The 19,168-nt window shown below is 42.1% G+C and overlaps 1 protein-coding gene across 1 annotated transcript; it reads right to left on the bottom strand.

Moving 5' to 3' along the window:
- Positions 1-4,433: 4,433 nt before the first annotated feature.
- Positions 4,434-18,387, bottom strand: LOC132025989 (C4b-binding protein alpha chain-like). The gene is made up of 5 exons (XM_059413946.1): positions 18,379-18,387; positions 9,904-9,975; positions 6,477-6,654; positions 5,390-5,565; positions 4,434-4,843 (listed from the first exon to the last, which is right to left on the bottom strand). Exons 1-5 carry the CDS (start codon positions 18,385-18,387, stop codon positions 4,670-4,672), a joined length of 609 nt encoding a protein of 202 aa, XP_059269929.1. The 3' UTR covers positions 4,434-4,669.
- Between the last annotated feature and the right edge of the window lie 781 nt (positions 18,388-19,168).

The following is a 19,168-nucleotide window of genomic DNA, read 5'->3' on the forward strand; positions in this document are numbered from 1 at the left end:
CAGCGTCCCAGGAGCCCTGTGTTGGGCTTTTCCCTCTCCCTCTTCTTGCCACTCCTTCTGCTTGTGTTGTCTCTCTCTTTCTGTCAAATAAATAAATAAAATCCTAAAACAAAAATAAAAACAAAAACAAATAAACATGTAGCCTAGAATCATCAACAACAGATGTTTCCAGAGACTAGAAATTCCAAAGAAACTATTATTAATATTCTGTATGTGAATAGTCACTATATCCATTAAGAACAGAACACTTTTTATAAAAAAATGCTGTGAAGATTTTGTAAAATGTATAAGACAATTAAAATACAAAAGCAAGGAAATATTCCCAAAGAACATGCAGGAGGGTCAAAACAGAGATGATGGCATAGGAAACAAACAAACAAAAATACAAGAAAGTTATAGGATTGACAACGAGGTCCAACATGTGATCAGTAGAATATCCATAAAGAGGAAGAAAAAAATAAAGATGAGAAAATTACAGAGAAAACTATACTCAAGAAAATTTCTAAAAGACAGTTTCAAATATACAGAAGCTCATGTTTTGCTTTCTAGATAATCATTTCCTAGGCAGCCCATTGAGGATGTTCTCTAAGAAATAGAGGAAATAAACCAAAAAGTGGAGAACGTGAAGCCAAGAAGCAAAAGCAAAGCAGGAAAACCAGTGTACAGATGTGAGAGCGTGAGAACCCCCACTCATACTGAAGTGTGAAGCAGACACTGCCAAGTTCCTGTTGATATCATCCGGGCTCTACTGCACACTCTGGGACAACTTCGAGATGGTCAGTATCAGCTTTGTTTGCCCAGGCTTTTTCAAAAACTGCTGAAGGTTATTCTAACAACATGACAGCAGATCAAAAATACTAGGTAATTAACACTTCCCAGTTGCAGACCTTAATATCCTGAATATCCGTAGAAGTTAGTGTATCAATACCCCAGCTCCCTTGCTCTTTGAGTAAGATAACTCTCTGGTATGTCTTTGACATCCTTCATAGTGTCTCTATGGGTTCAAGTCACCCACAGAGGTCTGTGACTTGACAATGCATCCCTTTATTGGCTGCCTTCCCTCCTCTGTCTCACTGCTCGGCTCAATTTCTCAAATATTCGTAAAAACAGTTTGAGCACATATGGAACGATTCAACAAGTATTCTGAGTGTATAATGCATTTAAAATATCAATTATCTAATTATCTAACACTCACTGAACTCAAGAATGAGTTTTTGCAAGCAGAATGCAATATGATACAATACAAAATGTAAATTAGGTTTCCATTCTTTCCCCCACCCAAATGTTTATTCTAATGTAAGTGAAGAGTGGACGACCTTGTTTAAGATATAAAACTAATTCAAATGGCACTTACCAAAGAAAAGGAGCAGTGGTGTGTTTAAAAATTGTTGTTTAATGATCGAAGACTTCTGAGTGAGGCTTGGTGGCAACAAGAGGGAGATGAGGAGGGTGTTGACACTTTCACTAGGGGGAGGAGGTGAGGGAAGATCCACAAAAGCAACTCCATGAGGCAGATAGTTACCCATACCTAACCCTAAGGAACATTAACATCCTCTTTTCCGGACCATGCAGACCTTGGAAGTTCATAGGAAGCACCATGGCAGGAAGCTTGGTACATAGAATGGGCATCTGTTGGTGTGCCTGTCCAGGGTGGTCCCCAGCATCTTGGGGATGGTGGTGGGGGTAAAAAAAAAATATCAAGAAGAGACGTGTTGCCAAGGAAGAAGTACATGAGGCTGTGGAGGGGAGGGTCCAAGAGGACGGCTGGGATGATGAGTAGATTCCCCACGTACCCAACCAGATTCATGCTGGAGGACAAAGAGCCCCTGCTGCCCCGGGGCTCCTCAGTGAGGCTGAGGGGGATGAATGCAACGATTCACATCAGTTTGTCTGTGTCCAGACAGTTCTAGAGCCAGAAGGAAAGGCGTGAACTGTGAGTGGACTCCTGGGGAAGAAATGGATTCTCGGATTCTCGCATCAATGTCCTTCCCACCCTCCATCGTGCATCTCATTAACCCCCTGAGCTTTTCTGGTTCCCTCGCTGTTTTCAGGGGACTAATCATTCTAATCTCTTAGGATCATTACAAGGATTAGGTGAGAAAACTATGTATAAGGGACTTAAATCCGTGCCTGACATATAATATGGGCAACTACTTTTGTTAGTGGGAACTTCCAGTGATGCTATCAAAATAAAGAGTGATGTGTAAAACAAAAATGAAATGAAATAGAATAGAATAGAATAGAATGGCCATCTGTTTGGTATTCCTTTGTTTACAGTTATAAAGCTCCTGCTAACAGGAGACCATGTTGAGAATCCAGTTTTGTTTTCATTTTTGTTTTTCTGTGATACGTCTGCCCACCTCCTGATAAGGCAAAGGCAACTATTTTTCTGTATGTCCTAAAATCTATTTTTAATGTGTGGTATAAAATTATTCAGGCTCTTGCCCTTGCTCATCCCCAAAGCATCAGTGAGCATCCAACTGAACAAATTCCTCCTTATAAATTCTTCTGATAAGGCTTTTCTGTGTCTTTCAGTCTCACCTAGAAACTTAGCAGGCTTCTCTATGTTCATGGATCATATTTTCAGTAAATAAAGTGGAAAATAATATTTAAGATGCACACGAGAGGTGCCTGGGTGGCTCAGTAGGTTAAATGTCTACCTTCAGCTCAGGTCATGAGCCCCATATTGGGGCTGCTCAGCTGGGACCCCACATCTCTTTCTGCCCATCACTCCTGCTTGTGCTCTCTCTCTGTCAAAATAAATATATAATAAAATAAAATAAAAAATTAAATGCCCACTAATTTAAATGACCAGTAGCTGATGTTCTACCCCTGAGAAAATGCCTGAGGCAGCCTTGGGGCTCATGGTGCACCCTCACACCCTAAACCAATAGGGAAAACTGGACATTTGCCATAATGGATTTTTAACTTATTTATAAATTGTAATCAAGTTGTTTTTCAGGCAGGTGTAGTAAATATTTGGTGAGACTGCACGTAACAAAAGCCATCTATAAGCCAGGAGTCCAGTCGTAGGTGGAAAGTCCAATGACTCTCTAAGAAAATGAAAAGAATTCTGTTGGAGCCAACTAATGCCAAATAATGCAGGGGTCTGATGAAGGGAGAGTTCTGAGTAGAGAAAGAGGGACAGGCCAGAAGAGAGGTCGAAGGAGAGCCACAGAGAAGAGGGAAGTACGGCCCAGGCCAGCTGTGATCTGCCCCGGTCCCTACACAGAAGGATGCTGCTGGCCCCCCAGGGTACCCTCCTCTACCAGGCACTCTGCACCTGACCTTGAGCCCTGCCTCCAGAGCATGTTCAGTGGGGCTACAGGGTTGGCTGCCAAAGCTGCTGGAGCCAGGCTTCACTCATGGAAGGACAGAATCGGTGGAAAGACGCCCCACGTCCTCACCCCTGGAAGGACTACGCAGAATGTGTCCCCCATGCTCTCGGAGCACAGTCAGCCTCCCTGAGCCCCCGTCACCAAGCACAATAATCACCCCAGTCAATCTCCTTCCTTCAGCGGTCCTCCCTTCTCACTACCCACTCGCTAACCACTGCTTTCCGGGGCCATCCTCCAAGGAAACCAGTGACCCACAAATCCTTGTCGAAGAGGAAATCCCAATTAAAATCTACAGATTTCCTACAATCAGGAGCAGGCCAATAGCTTGCAGGACGGTCAGCAGAGACCTCTGTGTTGGGTCGGATTCTCTAAGTTTCTGTTGCCTCTAAAGTTCAGTGAAAGCCTCTGAGCCCCCAGGGCCTGTGCAGAGTATATTTGGGGAAATAAGAACAAAAGCGGCCCGTGCTCCCCCGCAGAGGCCTATGAACAAAGAGGGAAGAGACAAGCGAAAGGGCTGGGACACAAATGAGAGATTTCAGAGGAGGCAACCCTTGGACGACGTGGCCAGTAGAAGGAACAGCAGTGTCCAGGGTACCCCAAGATGTACGGGTGATGGATGAGGGTTTCTCCTCATGGGTGGGGCACCTGCTCAGGCCATGTGACTTTTCTTGTTAAGGACCAGGGAGGACCTGGGGACGCACAGGTGACCGCCGGGTGGGCCTCGTGCATCAGTCTGTCAGTTTGTTTTCTCAAAATGGAAGAAGGAGATCCAGGCACAAACACAAATCCCTTTCTTGTCAGGCAGATGTCGAGACGTAGCATTAGTTAGGCAGAGGGCAAGGGCACAAGGGTTTGTAAAGGGCAGGACTCCCTTCAAATGGGGAGAACAAACTAGGAACATGGGGTGTGTTGACATTGACTCTAAATACTGAGGAGTTGAAGGATTAGCACGTGTGCAAGTGTGCAGTGAGGCAACCAGGGAAATGCTTGGCTGTGAGCCCAAGTCCAAGACCCTTACACTCAGGAAGTGTATTAACTTTCTGGAATGGGTGTGTTTAGGGACCTCGTTAAGGACAGATGACCACAAAGACAAAATTGTTTCTGACACATAATTTTTTTACTTGAAACAAAGTGTGCACTCTGTGTCCAGAAAAGGAAAACCATCAGCTACAAGATCATCAATAATTCTACAGTCACAAAGCACTAAATGTGAACAAATTATCCTTTCTAGACATTTACTACCATAAATGATGGTGCAAAGGGAGCTGGTAACCTGAAGGGATCTCTATTGTATTGAAGGCGGTGCATTTTTCTTCCTTTTTTGGGGGAAATTACACTGGTGACTCCATAGTATATTTCTTTTCCTTGTCTCTCCGTAGTTCCAGTAGTTCGATCTCCAAAGACAACTTATACAGCTCCATGGCCATTTTCACATCCGCTGGGTTGGGGAGACACTGCATGATCTTCTTGCCTTTGTGGACATGTTCACAGCCTTCGGGGATCACCTGAAAGAGAGTAGAGGATGGGTGTGGTTGAGTGGCTTCTCTTCAAATCAAGAAGGAGCAGGGTTGAGGAGTGACTCTTGGCAATGACAGGACTATAGCTCAGAGCCAAGACCAAGCCCAGAACTCCCTGGTGAGCAGGAAAACCAGAAAACATCTTGGGTCCCAACATGGTCCTTCCTGGAGGGATAGGGATCAGTTCTGAGAGAGCTTCGTAGGGGGCTTCTGTGAGGACAGAGACATCCAGATGTTTCTGAGACCATCCAGAAACGGAACACAGTATATTATATAGTCTAGAAAAAGTCCCAGGTACCTGAGGCCCTCTTCTCCCTAAGGGGCTTCGTTTTTCTTTCTCCTCCAGTGAGAGAGGAAAGCTTGCCACTCCTACTGAACCACAGTGTTCAAAAAAGAAAAAAGTTCCTCTGAAGGATTCAGAACTGACTATTGACAAGTCAGATCTCACCACTGGGGGCTGGGACAGTGTTTAGAGGGAGGCCCCTATTTTAGGACTGGCTACCACAGGAGCTTTTCTTGAATCATGTCACTTACCCACTCGCACTTGGGCAACTCAGGGTACCAGGTTCTGCTCTCTAAGCATGTGACACTTTGGGGACCAACCAATTCATAGCCAGAGTCACACTGGATGGTGACATTTGAAGATTGAAGATATTGATGCTTAATCACAGACAGCTTTGCATGGGCTATTTCTGGTTTTGGACACAGAGCTACAACGAAAACACAGTTTTAAGCAATATGTAAATCTAAAGAAAAAGACATGACAACAGGTTAGGATTATAAGAATTAACTATCACAGGTGCTGTGAATTGTTTTATCTTTGGTTTCGGTAACAGTAATATTTGTTAGCATTTTGGTTGAGCATTGGCCACACTGATATATCAGACTCAGGCTGAACATTTTATGTGATTCAGCTCTGTGAGGTAAGGACTGTTATCACTCCCATTTTCTGGGAGAAAGTTGAGATACAGACAGGTTAAGAACCTTGCCCAAGGTCTTCATACTTTTCAAGAACATGATAGGATATTTTAAAAAGCATGTGACCCCCGGTCCTCAGCTATCAAAGTAAGTATCCCTTATCTCTCGATCCCAGCAAGACATGAGCTATGAAATGTTCCCTCCTACCGAATGGCCTCTGTGTGTAATGGACTATGGTGGCCAATCATCCCCGGAGTTGCTGATGGCAACATGCTATTAACCTGTGTGCCTGTAAAAGTCAGACATGACCTTTACCTGTCCTGTCCCCACAACACAGCAGGAGCCTGTGAGGCCTTGCATGAGGCTGTGATGGAAGTCTTTACCACTTCGTGATGTTTGCAATTAGCCCATGAGAGCCCACATTCATGCTAGAGCAAGCTTGCATGAAAATTTTGCCACAGGCCATAGATGAAATGGGTCATGTGCAGGATTTTTCCGGGAATATACAGGAAAGTGGGCATAGGGGCTGAATTTTTGTCACTGGGGGAAAGAGGAAGGGAGGTTGAGGTTTATGTATTCCCTTTGTACTGTTTGCCTCCTGAACACAGTCACGATTTCAAATAAATCAAATCAAATCAAATCAAATGCTTCCATGCTTTTGTGACCCTTCCACCCACCTGACTGAAAAGGGAACTGGAGTTACCTTTACACTGAGGGGCTTCAGGGGTCCAGTGTGAAGAACAGCAAGAGAGTTTGGCCTCTCCAACCAGAGTGTATCCTTTGTCACATCTATATATCACTTCATTTTGTGCGAATGCCCACAATCTTTTCGTTTCTTCATAATATCCGTGGGCAACCTCAGGAGGGAAATCACAGTCTTGACGGTGAGAGATAAAAGTGAGAAAGCGTGAGCTTATCGAATGTAAAAAATAACTCATTCCATAATGTGTGTTTTGTAGGAGGCTCCATTTTGTCCTGTCATCTTCTCTGCTCAGGGGAACACTTAGCCCAACCCAAGACCTGGGCTGGCCTCCTGTAAGCCTAAGGCTGAGGAACCATCCTGGCCCCATCATTAGACCATCTGGTGGTCATCTCATATCTTCAAATGGATAATGGGAATGGCTAAAATTAATACTTTGTTCAACCCCCATGTTGAGTTCTTGGCTTTTGGGGTAAGACCTGTCATATCCAAGAAGTCAAGTAGAAGCCATTGATCTTGCTCATCCCCATCCCTCCTCAAGCAAAGACAGCATATTTCAAAACATATCATATACCTAGGTGGAAGGGGAAATGGGGGAATTGGTGCCACTCTTAAAGAACTGAAGCTGCCTCCCCATTCTATTACTATTTACTTCCCCAGTCTACAAGAGAAGTTAGGATTCTGGGGAATTATAGTCGACTATTCAAAACTCAACAACATTTTTGTTCTCATTTCAGATTTGATATCTTTGCTAGAGTAGATTTTTGTATCTTTGGGGAAATGATGACCACTGGTTTAGCATATGCCTTCTTTCCATCCCTATCTAAAAAGAGGGTCAGAAACAGTTTGCATACACACAGAAGAATCAAATCATGTATTTGTAGTTTCAGCCATCGTGTAACTCCCTTGCCCCTGTCATAATAGAATCTGATGATACTATATTATCTGAACATCCACATTGATCCAGAATAACAATGACATTATATTAATTATACTGAAAGAGCAAGAAGAAACCAGCATGTTGAGATAAATATAGATAGATAGATAGATAATCCATCTGGTTCCTGGTGCAGACCTCCTAAATCCTTGTAAATTCCTAAATGCCTAGGACACTAAGAACATCTTTTGTTCTATTGAGGCAGTTGCAGTGTAATTGTCCTGCTGCTTTTAACTTAAGATGCAGCAGAACCTCGTACATTGAAAGTGGTTATAATCAGAAAGCATGCAAATATCAATGGGACCATCATAGCATATACCCTTGAGATCCTGAAGCAAGGCCATGCAATGTGCTGTTTAAGATATAACTCTTGACATGTTGTTTGGTCCTGATAGAAGCTGTGCCTGATACTCGGTCATAAAGTGAGCATGTGCCAAAATCATGATTTTGGTCAATCAGAACCAAGTTATAAGGCCAGGCAGACAACAAATAACTCATTATAAAATGGAAGTCGTCATCTGGGATTGAGCATTTGCAAGGACCAGATGGCACAAGCAGCCTACCCACATAGGAAGCCTAGGTCCTCCTTATGCCCATCCACTGTTGCACAAGTGCCTCTTGAGCTCACACTCATGGCTATGTGGAGTCTTCATTATAACCAACTGACAGAAGAGAGAGAAGCCAAGCCTTACTCACAGATGTGTATTTTGGGTATGTGTAAGCTAAATGGATGGAAGCTGCTTTAGAGGCTGATCATGGAAAGACAGTGATAAGGAAAAAATCTTAGATGATCTGCTCATTCACTTTGTTGGAAAAAAAAGTGGGCTAAAGATAGAAGAAATGAGCCTGGAATGGCCCAGAATGAATGGCTTGTTTGGCAGTGCCCTTAAGGGCAAAGATTGGAAAACTAGGCCCAGGGAGATCTGGGGTAGGTAGAAGTAGGTGACCTGATATATGGGAACGACAGGAAATGCAAAGTTTTTATTTTGCATGTTAACACCAGCAGAGCATCCCCAGTAGGGCAGGCATTAAACAATTAAACAATATCTCAGCAACTTAAAGTCAGCCATTTTCTGCCATTGGCCTTTCCAGTGCTGTCACAAGAAGAAGAGGAGCAAAGGGGTGGTATGGATGAAGAAGAAGCATGGGCACAACAACATGGACTGCCACTTACCAAGGCTGTCACTGAATCTTCATACTGCCAGCCACAACGTTAAGTCTTTAATAATAAGTCTTTAATATGATACCATCCCTTGAGATAACTACAAAGCCACTTGGTAGTAAGTTGACTATATTGCATCCCTTCTACCTAGAAGGGACAAGTGTCCCTTTTGACAGAAATACACAAGTGCTCCAGGTTTGAGTTTGCCTTTTCTGTTTGTGGGACTTCGGTCAACACTTTTATCTGAACATTATATTGTTTAATAATTGGAAATGAATTACACTATGTGCAACTAGAAAACCTACTCACAGCAAAAGAGGTGTGGTACTGAGACCGTGGCCATAGAATGTACTAGTCACATTACAGACTGCATCATCCCGAACCTGTAAATCTGTTCAGACATTGGATTAACCTGGTAAAGGCACAGTTGAAGTGCCAGTTGAGAGATAATATTTTATAGTGATGAGACTTCACAATATTACTTTAGAAGATCTTCTGGAACACAGCAATGTGAACCCCTTTAGGGCTCCTTCTCACACACAAGGCAAGAAGAAACATCACCATCCAGCAGGGATCATTGTTCTTGACCATCAATAGACAGGGCCATGGAAAAACAGTGGGAGATGTAGGATTTTGTTGAGCACCTAAATGCTCTTGGTGAGGGAGAGGTAGGCATTTCACACTGGGGGAGAGTCTGAAGGAGAACTTAGAGACAACAGAAGGAAGGAAGGAAGTTTGTGGAGGAAAGGAAGCAAGTTTAGAAAGATGGGTTCAAACAGATTTGGGTGGTTCTTGAACTGCAGATTAAGGCATATGAACAGACAGAAGAGAAGACAAGACAATAAACACCAAGAAACAGAAGGCAATAATTGAAAAGGTCAGCTGATCTATTATATTAGATGTGGCCTATTTTTACTGATTCAGAAAAGAAAAGCAGGAAGGTCAAGAGAAAGGGAATAAACAATGAGGAGGAAAAAAAAAGTTGGATTGGGAGGTGGGCAATGATTTTTAACAAATGTATTCACTCCAAAAATCATGCAGGGTGTACAAATTCTTCCTAATTTTAAACCTTCCCTCAGTAATCTCCATCACTTTGGTACACAGAAACATGGAACCAACTGAGGGTTGCTGGAGGGGAGTGGTGTGGGGGATGAGGTAATTGGGTGATGGGCACTGAGGAGGACACTTGATATAACCAGGCCTGGGTGTTACATGCAAGTGATGAATCACTAAATTCTACCCCAAAACTAATAATACACTATGTGTAAATCAACCTGAATGTAGATTTAAAAAAGGTAAAGAAAAAATAACATAAAATTCCATAAGCTCTTACTCTCATCACATGTTGGTGTTTTGGGATACCACGTGCCATCTTCTCGGCATCTAGCTTCAAACTGCTGTTTCTTTTAACACTCATAATAAACCACATCTTCATAGAAATAAGCACAGCTATTCACAGAGCTAGTGCGTTGTGAAATGATTTTGCCATTCTCCAGTTCTGGTACTGGGCAACACACCTCTAAAAAATAAAAAGTGAGACAAATGGTTAGTAAAATCACTGCACTGAGACTCTCTTAGATAATAACTCATTTCTGCTTTTCAAAGATTTCACCACTGGGAGGGGGGGGAGAAGGATACTCTGGGTCTGGTCTCCCCGCCCCTGATTGCTAAAGTCCTCCAACCAAGTCATTACCTCTAACTAAATAATTTCATTAGGAGCCCTCAAACTAAGAAGTTAGATGAAACTTGCATGAAAATGTAGATTTTCAGAAGTACTCTGAAGCAATGACAAAAAGTCTGTCTCCGTATGGTCTCACTGGGATTGGAATCAAATAATGATAGTTTAGAATTGTATATTTTCTTTTTTTTTCTCTATTTTTTAAAAATTTTTTATTTTTTATAAACATATATTTTTATCCCCAGGGGTACAGGTCTGTGAATCGCCAAGTTTACACACTTCACAGCACTCACCAAAGCACATACCCTCCCCAATGTCCATAACCCCACCCCCTTCTCCCAACCCCCCTCCGCCCAGCAACCCTCAGTTTGTTTTGTGAGATTAAGAGTCACTTATGGTATGTCTCCCTCACAATCCCATCTAGTTTCACTTATTCTTCTCCTACCCCCTTAGCCATTTGCGACAACGTGGATGGAACTAGAGCGTATCATGCTTAGTGAAATAAGTCAATGGGTGGTTATGGAAGTCTATCTTAAGGTTTGAATAAAAGCTCCTTTGATAGATGAGATACACGCAGGCATTTTGTGTTGGAGTGATGATGTGAGCAAGGGCTTAGGGGCAGCAGCTCGTTGTTACTAAGGATGAAGAAGAGGTAACCTCCTGAGGTAAACTCGGGATAAGAGTGTATCTTATCCTGAACATGGACCAGAAGTAAGGTGGGCTTTTGAAGGAATGGAAGAGAAGGGGATAAATAGAGAAAAACCTGAAGGAATTGTGACAAGTCTCTATGACTTGGACATAATCTACCCTCCCTGATTCATAAAGGAAGAGGAGCTAATGGAGCTCCGGGAAGACAATGAGAGTATTGCCGTGCAGTTAAGCTTTGGAAGAATAACAGCCATTTCAATTCCCAATGGAGGAGAATCACCCAGGATATTTGATTTTTTTTTAACCTAACATTAAAACTTTACTTCAAATAACTATCATTATGATGTAGAAAACTTCCAAAGTAATAAAAACTTTAGTATTCCCCTTAGAAAAACAACTCTGGGGCACCTGGGTGAGTGACTCAGTTGGTTAAGTGACTACCTCAGTCACTTAACCTCCTTGGAGTCCCAGGACTGACTCCTGCTTTGGGCTCCCTGCCCAGCAGGAGGTCTGCTTCTCCATCTAACCCTCCCCCTCTCGTGCTCACTCTCTCTCTCTCTCAAATAAATAAAGAAAGAAAAGAAAAGAAAACCAACTTTGAAGTCACTCTGTGGTATTAAGAGCACTCAGAAAGCCTGAAGAGTTTGGGATCATTCTGGGACCCCAAAAATTAATCTTAATGAAGGATTACAAGATGGCCCCTTGGACCTCCGCATTCTCTCTACTTGCCATGGAATCCTTGTATCATCGGAAGTTGGGGAAATAGCCAACATCGCAAGAGTAGGATACATAAATCTCCATTGAAAAAGAGCTCTTGGGAAAAAGCTCTTCTCTGTCGAGTGATTTTGCCATTCTGAGCAAAATGCTCTATGTCAAAGTCTTAGAAAGTCTTTCTTTTACGGAAGAAATCACATCAGCAGATGAATAAGAAATGTTACTTTCATTGGCGTATTTGCACTTATAAATGGAAAGAAGTACTCTTGTCTGCATTCATAATCACACTAACTTAATGGCCTGCAGGTCCTTGCAAACCCTTTCAATGGGACAATTATTTCTTGACTTGGAATGGCTCAGAAATCCATTTGAAATGAATAAAGAATATACAAGGTAATAAAAATAAAACAGAAGGGGGTGGTATTATGGACATTGGGGAGGGTGTTTTGGTGAGTGCTGTGAGTGCTGTGAAGTGTGTAAACCTGGTGATTCACAGACCTGTACCCCTGGGGATAAAAATATATGTTTATAAAAATAAAAAATTAAAAAAAATATATAATACATTAATATAAAGACAAAAAGGATTTTTTGTGACTAGATCAGCTCCTCATAGGTTTGTAATATTCTGATTTCTGAGCCATTATATCCTTTATGGGAAGGACTAAAATGATTTAAATATATTTCCTTTTTTAATGTAAATATATTTCTTAATAAATACCCCGTTGTACTTCTCCAAAATTGTACTGAATTTTCACCATTTGGTTATATTTAACTAAGTCTCTTTTTTTTTTTAAGATTTTATTTATTTACTTGAGAGAGAGACAGTGAGAGAGAGCATGAACGAGGAGAAGGTCAGAGAGAGAAGCAGACTCCCCATGGAGCTGGGAGTCCTATGCGGGACTCGATCCCGGGACTCCAGGATCATGACCTGAGCCGAAGGCAGTCGTCCAACCAACTGAGCCACCCAGGCATCCCTATTTAACTAATTCTTAACCAGGAATTCTTTCCCATACCTTGGTTTAAACTCTCCCCTCTTCCCTGCCACTTGTGTACTCACCGCCTAAAATGGACGGGCACTGCAGTAGAAACAGGAGCCCAAGGAAGAGCAGTGCAGGGAAAATTCTCTGCACCGTGGGGGACATGGTGGGGCGTCTCAGAGACAGTGCACTGGGACTCTGTGTCCTCAGATGCCCTGAATCAGGCTGAAGAGAGGTTCTAAGTCAGTAATAAATCGAGATCTGAACCAAGGAACTAAGTCTTGGTAATGCCATAGATTCGAGTCACTAAAGGGGAGGGGCGGGGTCTAATGAGGCTCTCCAATTAAGCTCCAAGTCCTGGGAGTATGACATGAACTTGATACGAAAGCTCTCTGGAATTCTGTATTTACAATTATAATCCTCAGAACTTCTCACTGTTGTGGGGGCATTTGTTAGCTTCTTGTCCACATACAGACATCATTTTTCTTTGAGTACTTGAGAAAAAGTAGGAATATGGTACAGTGTGTGTGTGTGTGGCAGTTTCTTCTGAGATCAGAGCACAGTGCTGAGTTATGTTCTCTGCCATGTTCCAGGGATGTCCTGTCTTCATTCACTAGGGTGAGTTCCCAGTAAGAAGGCAGGAATAAAAAAGACATGTAGTTAAATTTTCTTTCCAAACACGTCACAGCCTAACTGGAATAGAGAAAGCATGCAAGTCTATATTGTGAAAAGACCAAATATAGTCCCAACACAATTATTCTGCCAGTATTTAGTTTTCTTGAGTATCAGTGATGCCAAATTAACTGACTTTGGGATTATACCAATTGGAGAGTAAAGGGAAATTTCCCAGAGGGATGTTTACAGCACAGATAGAGTGTGCATGGAAAATTAGATGGTAGAGGGTCAAGCATCCTAAAGGGACAAGGGCTCGTGACAAATTCAAGGATTTCTCAGTGGCAATGGATCAGAGTGAAGGACCTTGAGCCCAGCATTATATTTCTGGCAAAAGCACTAAATTATAAATTGTAGAAGGCATCTTTGTCAATGTCAAGACTTCATTGATTAATAACTATCTGGGCTAAAACTGGTCCCTTAATAACTATCCTGTCTTCCACTCAGATTATTTCTTTTAGTCTCTGCAAAGGGCATAGATAAAGACACCAACCTGACCTTCGTGTTTTCCCTCTTGGACCAGCCATAGATATTTGTTGCTTGAAGATACACTGATATTCACCCATAGAGGATGGTGAATACTGGAAAATGTCTGAAAATGACCCAAACCACACAGCTGAACTCTAGTGACAGCAGTATGAAGCATTTAACAGCCAAACTGCTTAGCTCTCAAAAATAAAGAGGAACATTGCCCAGAAATAAGTGAGCGGATCCCCCTAGAATACTGATGATAACACAATTTCATTTCCTTCCTAGAGAGAAAGGAAAGTAAATGTTCCACATGGTTGTTTCATCAAGAGGAACTAAAATACAATCTGAGTATGTCAGATAAAAGAGGTCATTTAAATAGTTTAACAGAAGATTTCTTTTCTAAAAAGTCCTTCTGCTTATTGACCATTTTCCTAACTTTTACATAAATCGTTGCATTAAATTTCTTCAAACAAAACTCTAACTCTAATTGAATTTAATTTCCTCAAACAAAACTCTAACATTGGTATTACATTTTACAGATGAGGGAATTAGTTGAGAAAGACTGAGTATACATCCCCAAACATTTCTCATCAGCAGCCATGTTGGATTCTGAGCCCAAATCTGACTCAGATACCAAACTCTTTCCATTAGGTCTTTTAGGGAATGTCATCAAAAAGATGAGACCAACCTTTTGTCTGTACCGTCATTTGCAAATATCTTCTCCCATTCTATGGGTTGCCTCTTTGTTTTGTTGACTGTTTCCTTTGCTGTGCAGAAGCTTTTGATTTTGATGAAGTCCCAAAAGTTCATTTTCGCTTTTGTTTCCTTTGCCTTTGGAGACATATCTTGAAAGAAGTTGCTGTGGCTAATATTAAAGAGATTACTGCCTATGTTCTCCTCTAGGGTTCTGATGGATTCCTGTCTCACGTTGAGGTCTTTTATCCATTTTGAGTTTATCTTTGTGTACGGTGTAAGAGAATGGTCAAGTTTCATTCTTCTACATATAGCTGTCCAGTTTTCCCAGCACCATTTATATAAAGAACTCCTCAAGCTCAACACACACAAAACAGACAATCTTATCAAAAAATGGTCAGAAGATATGAACAGACACTTCTCCAATGAAGACATACACATGGCTATCAGACACATGAAAAAAATGTTCATCATCACTAGCCCTCAGGGAGATTCAAATTAAAACCACATTGAGATATCACCATACACCAGTTAGAATGGCCAAAATTAGCAAGACAGGAAACAACATGTGTTGGAGGGGATGTGGAGAAAGGGGAACCCTCTTACACTATTGGTGGGAATGCAAGTTGGTGCAGCCTCTTTGGAGAACAGTGTGGACATTCCTCAAGAAATTAAAAATAGAACTTCCCTATGACCCTGCAATTGCACTACTGGGTATTTACCCCAAAGATACAGATGTAGTGAAAAGAAGGGCCATCTGTACCCCAATGTTTATAGCAGCAATGGCCACGGTCACCAAACTGTGGAAGGAACCAGGATGCCCTTCAATGGATGAATGGATAAGGAAGATGTGGTCCATATACACTATGGAGTATTACACCTCCATCAGAAAGGATGAATACCGGGGCACCTGGGTGGCTCAGTGAGTTAAGGCCTCTGCCTTCGGCTTAGGTCGTGATCCCAGGGTCCTGGGATAGAGCCCCGCATTGGGCTCTCTGCTTGGCAGGGAGCCTGCTTCCTCCTCTCTCTCTCTCTGCCTGCCTCTCTGTCTACTTGTGATCTCTTCTGTCAAATAAATAAATAAAATCTTTAAAAAAAAAAAAAAGAAAGGATAAATACCCAACTTTTGTAACAACATGGATGGGACTGGAAGAGATGATGCTGAGTGAAATAAGTCAAAGAGAGAGAGTCAATTATCATATGGTTTCACTTATTTGTGGAGCATAACAAATAGCATGGAGGACATGGGGAGTTAGAGAGGAGAAGGGAGTTTGGGGAAATTGGAAGGGGAGGTGAACCATGAGAGACTATGGATTCTGAAAAACAATCTGAGGGTTTTGAAGGGGCAGGGGGTAGGAGGTTGGGGTACCAGGTCGTGGGTATTATAGAGGGCACGGATTGCATGGAACACTGTGTGTGGTGCAAAAATAATGAATACTGTTATGCTGAAAATAAATAAAAAATAAATTAAAAAAAAAAAAAAAAGATGAGACCACTAGTTGGCCTGTGAGCTGGACTTGGGCACTCGAAGGCTCCTGACTCCTCCTTTGCCCTTGGAATGTGTGTTCCACGGTCTCTTTCTCACTCCCCAGCCTGCTTCAAGAACATATCTTTGAGACAGTGATGTGGTATTGAGAACACCTGCATGGTGTTTGTGACTGAGCCCAGCTTAGGCCTCTTTATAGATGGGCAGGTACAGGCATCCATTTGTCTTCTCACTGCCCAAGACAAGCCTCACAGGTAAGTTTCCTTTGCCTATTACACTGGCCACCTACCAACCTGGAGTGGCCTGCCTCCCTCTCTTTTGTCTCTCCCTGCCCTCCAAATAGAGGGCTTGGCTTCAAATTACAGCTGTGAAGCTCCCAGGAGTGTGGCAAACCAACAATGCTAAGCGAATGTCCATTTAATGAGATGGGCCTACAAACGTTTCTTATGCAGGACCCTGAACTCATTATTTAGAACAGCTTGCCTGGAACCTTCTGCTTCTCCTGTGATGGAAAAGGCCCCAGACCAACTCCTCCAACAGGAGACAAAAATCCCTTTCTTCATCGTGTTGTATAGATGTCAATCCCTCCCAAACTGACTGACAGATATAATGCGTCATAATAAAACTCAGTAGCATTTTGATGAAAACGGATAAACTGATTCTAAAATTCAAATGGAATATAAAAGATGGAAAGCCATCTCCAAGATGGAGAAGATAGATGGAGTAGGGATAAGAGGAGGGAACAAAGAAGACACGGCAGCATTTGTTTGAGATAACCAAACAGACCCAAAGTTGACAACTGAGAGTCACGTAACAAGCCCCAAATATACATCATCAATTGGTTTATGACAAACTGCTACAGAGAAATAAGGGAAAGGAAGCTCCTTTTAGTGAAAGGTGTCATATAGTTGGTTATCTGCATGGAAGAAAATGAATCTTGGTTCTTTGCTTCACACCATGACCATTTTGTCATGGTCACAGATATCACTGTGAACGTAAAACCACGAGTCTCCTCAAAGAAAAAAACGGGCAAATATATTTGTGACCTTGGGTCAGGCATAGATTTCTTCTCTTCTTTTCCTCTTTATTTATTTATATATTTCTGGCACAACAGGTTTATTCTCTAAAAGCTATGTAGGCAATAAACAAAGCCAGCATTTACTCTGATCTTAACTTCTGCCCAGTATTATCCATTCCAAAATTGTTTCATGAAGATTTGGTCTCTAAACGTTGTAAATTCCAAAATCGTCATCCTCACCAGAGTCTCTCTTCTTCTGTTGAATTTAACTCTTGCCTTTCAAGAATTCCTACAAAGTTCTGAACCCTGCCCGCCTTGTTGCCCATCTCTTGCCATCTGTATAAGGTTATTCTCTCTTGCTTTCCTTTGTGGGGGCTTTGCAAGTGCCAAGTGGCTGGACTGGCTGGCTCAGCACTTGGTTTGCTTCTGCTTCTGCTGCCTCACCAGGACTGAAAAAATGAAAGGCTGGGCATCATGGAAGTCAGTGGCATAGTTTCCACTTATTACCATGTTTTGATAAGTTTTCAAAGTCACAACCTGATAGAATATTTTCAAATACAAGCAGACATTAAGGAGGAGAATCTCTGTACTATGAAATCCCATTTTACGCGGTAAGGATGATCTCTGGAAAAAAAAAAAAAATTCTTTGGTATTGGGGACACTGATTATTCCAGTGGCCCTTCCTTCCAGGCCATCCCACTCCATCCCTAACACAGGACTCTCCCTTTCTTTACAATAGAATCATTATTTGGGCATTTTATCTGTAAAATTAATGTTTAGTGTTTGGCTCCTGCCCTGGGCCAATTTCATTTCCTTCCTGGAGAGAAAGGAAAGTAAATAAATGCACCACATGGTTGCTTCGTTTTATCAAGAGGAACTAAAATAAAATCTGAGTTTGTGTCTATTCCCTGCTGTACCCTTAGCCCCTGGCACACAGCAGACCCTCAAAGAATGCTGATTACTGGGGTCAGAACAACTAAATTCTAGAAAACGATTTGGCTATAACAGTAGTTCAAGCAGCCTAAATTGAGACGCAAGGGGCTAAGCATTCAGCTTTGGATGCCTGCCTGAGCTGGGCCAGCCTCAGGGATGAGCCCACACATTGTCTGGGATGTGCCCTATGCCTGACCATATGGGGGGCCCACTCAGTGGGCTTGGCCACAAGAGCCTCCAAGCAATGGAGAGAGAGAGAAAGTCCACCAGGCAAGGGATAAAGAGAGGAACCAAGGCCCCAGGCCAGATTTCTTAAACACGAAACAAACAAAAACCCAAAACAAAACATTAAACAAAAAACAAAAAAACAAAAAAAACAAAAAAACACCCTGCAAAAACAAATAAAAAAAACCACTAAACGAAATGAAAGAGATTTCCCTTAAACACTCAAACCATGAATCAAATGAAAAAACTTGATAAATTGCACCCCCCTTAAAATGAGGAATTTATGTTTACCATAGACATCTTACGAAAGTAAAAAAAAAAAAAAAAAAAAAAAAAAGGCAAACTACCGAGCAAGAAAAAGGGGTACACAATGCATAACTCACAAAGGATGTTTTTTCCAGATTATGTCAAAAACTCTTACAACTAATTAGAACTAGCTAGACCATCCAATAGGAAAAGACTTAAACTAGCATGGCACGTTACAAAAATATCCAGAGTGAATAAGGGTGGGAGGAATGGGGTGGCTGGGTGTTGGACACTGAGGAGGGGATGTGCTGTGGTGAGTGCTGTGAATTGTTTAAGACTGATGATTCACAGACCTGTACCCCCAAAACAAATAATACACCATATGTTAATTAAAAATATAAATAAATAAATATCCAAATGGTCAACAAATTTATGAAAAGCTATTTAACCTCATTAATCATGAGGGTAGTGCAAATTAAAAGCATGATGTGAGGGGCACCTGGGAGGCTCAGTTGTCCAAGCGTCTGCCTTCAGCTCAGGTCATGATTCTGAGGTCCTAGGATTGAGCCCCACATCAGGCTCCCTGCTCTGCGGGGAGTCTACATCTCCCTCTTTCTTTGCCTTTACCCCTGTGCCAGGGTCCAGCCTCTCCAGGTTCAGGGGTCCCCAAAGGATGGACGGTGTCACGAGAGGGATGAGAGAGCTGCTCAACAGTTTGACTTTTGCAATCAGGCATCTCCCGTTTATTTGATAAATATGCTTCTTATATAGGCAGTGTCTAGGGTTACATCAGTACAGAAGATTTTTTTACAGTGACTAATGGAATAAAAGGGAA

Source organism: Mustela nigripes, chromosome 10 (genome assembly GCF_022355385.1).
Source record: "Mustela nigripes isolate SB6536 chromosome 10, MUSNIG.SB6536, whole genome shotgun sequence".
Lineage (NCBI taxonomy): Eukaryota > Metazoa > Chordata > Mammalia > Carnivora > Mustelidae > Mustela > Mustela nigripes.

Bases quoted from the DNA above. Each gene is read 5' to 3' on its own strand.
- LOC132025989 (XM_059413946.1), bottom strand. The intron at 6,655-9,903 runs AAGAGCTTATGG...ATCTCTCACCGT, and splicing joins CACCAACATGTGATGAGAGT to CAAGACTGTGATTTCCCTCC. The intron at 5,566-6,476 runs GTAACTCCAGTT...TTTTCGTTGTAG, and splicing joins TGAAGCCCCTCAGTGTAAAG to CTCTGTGTCCAAAACCAGAA.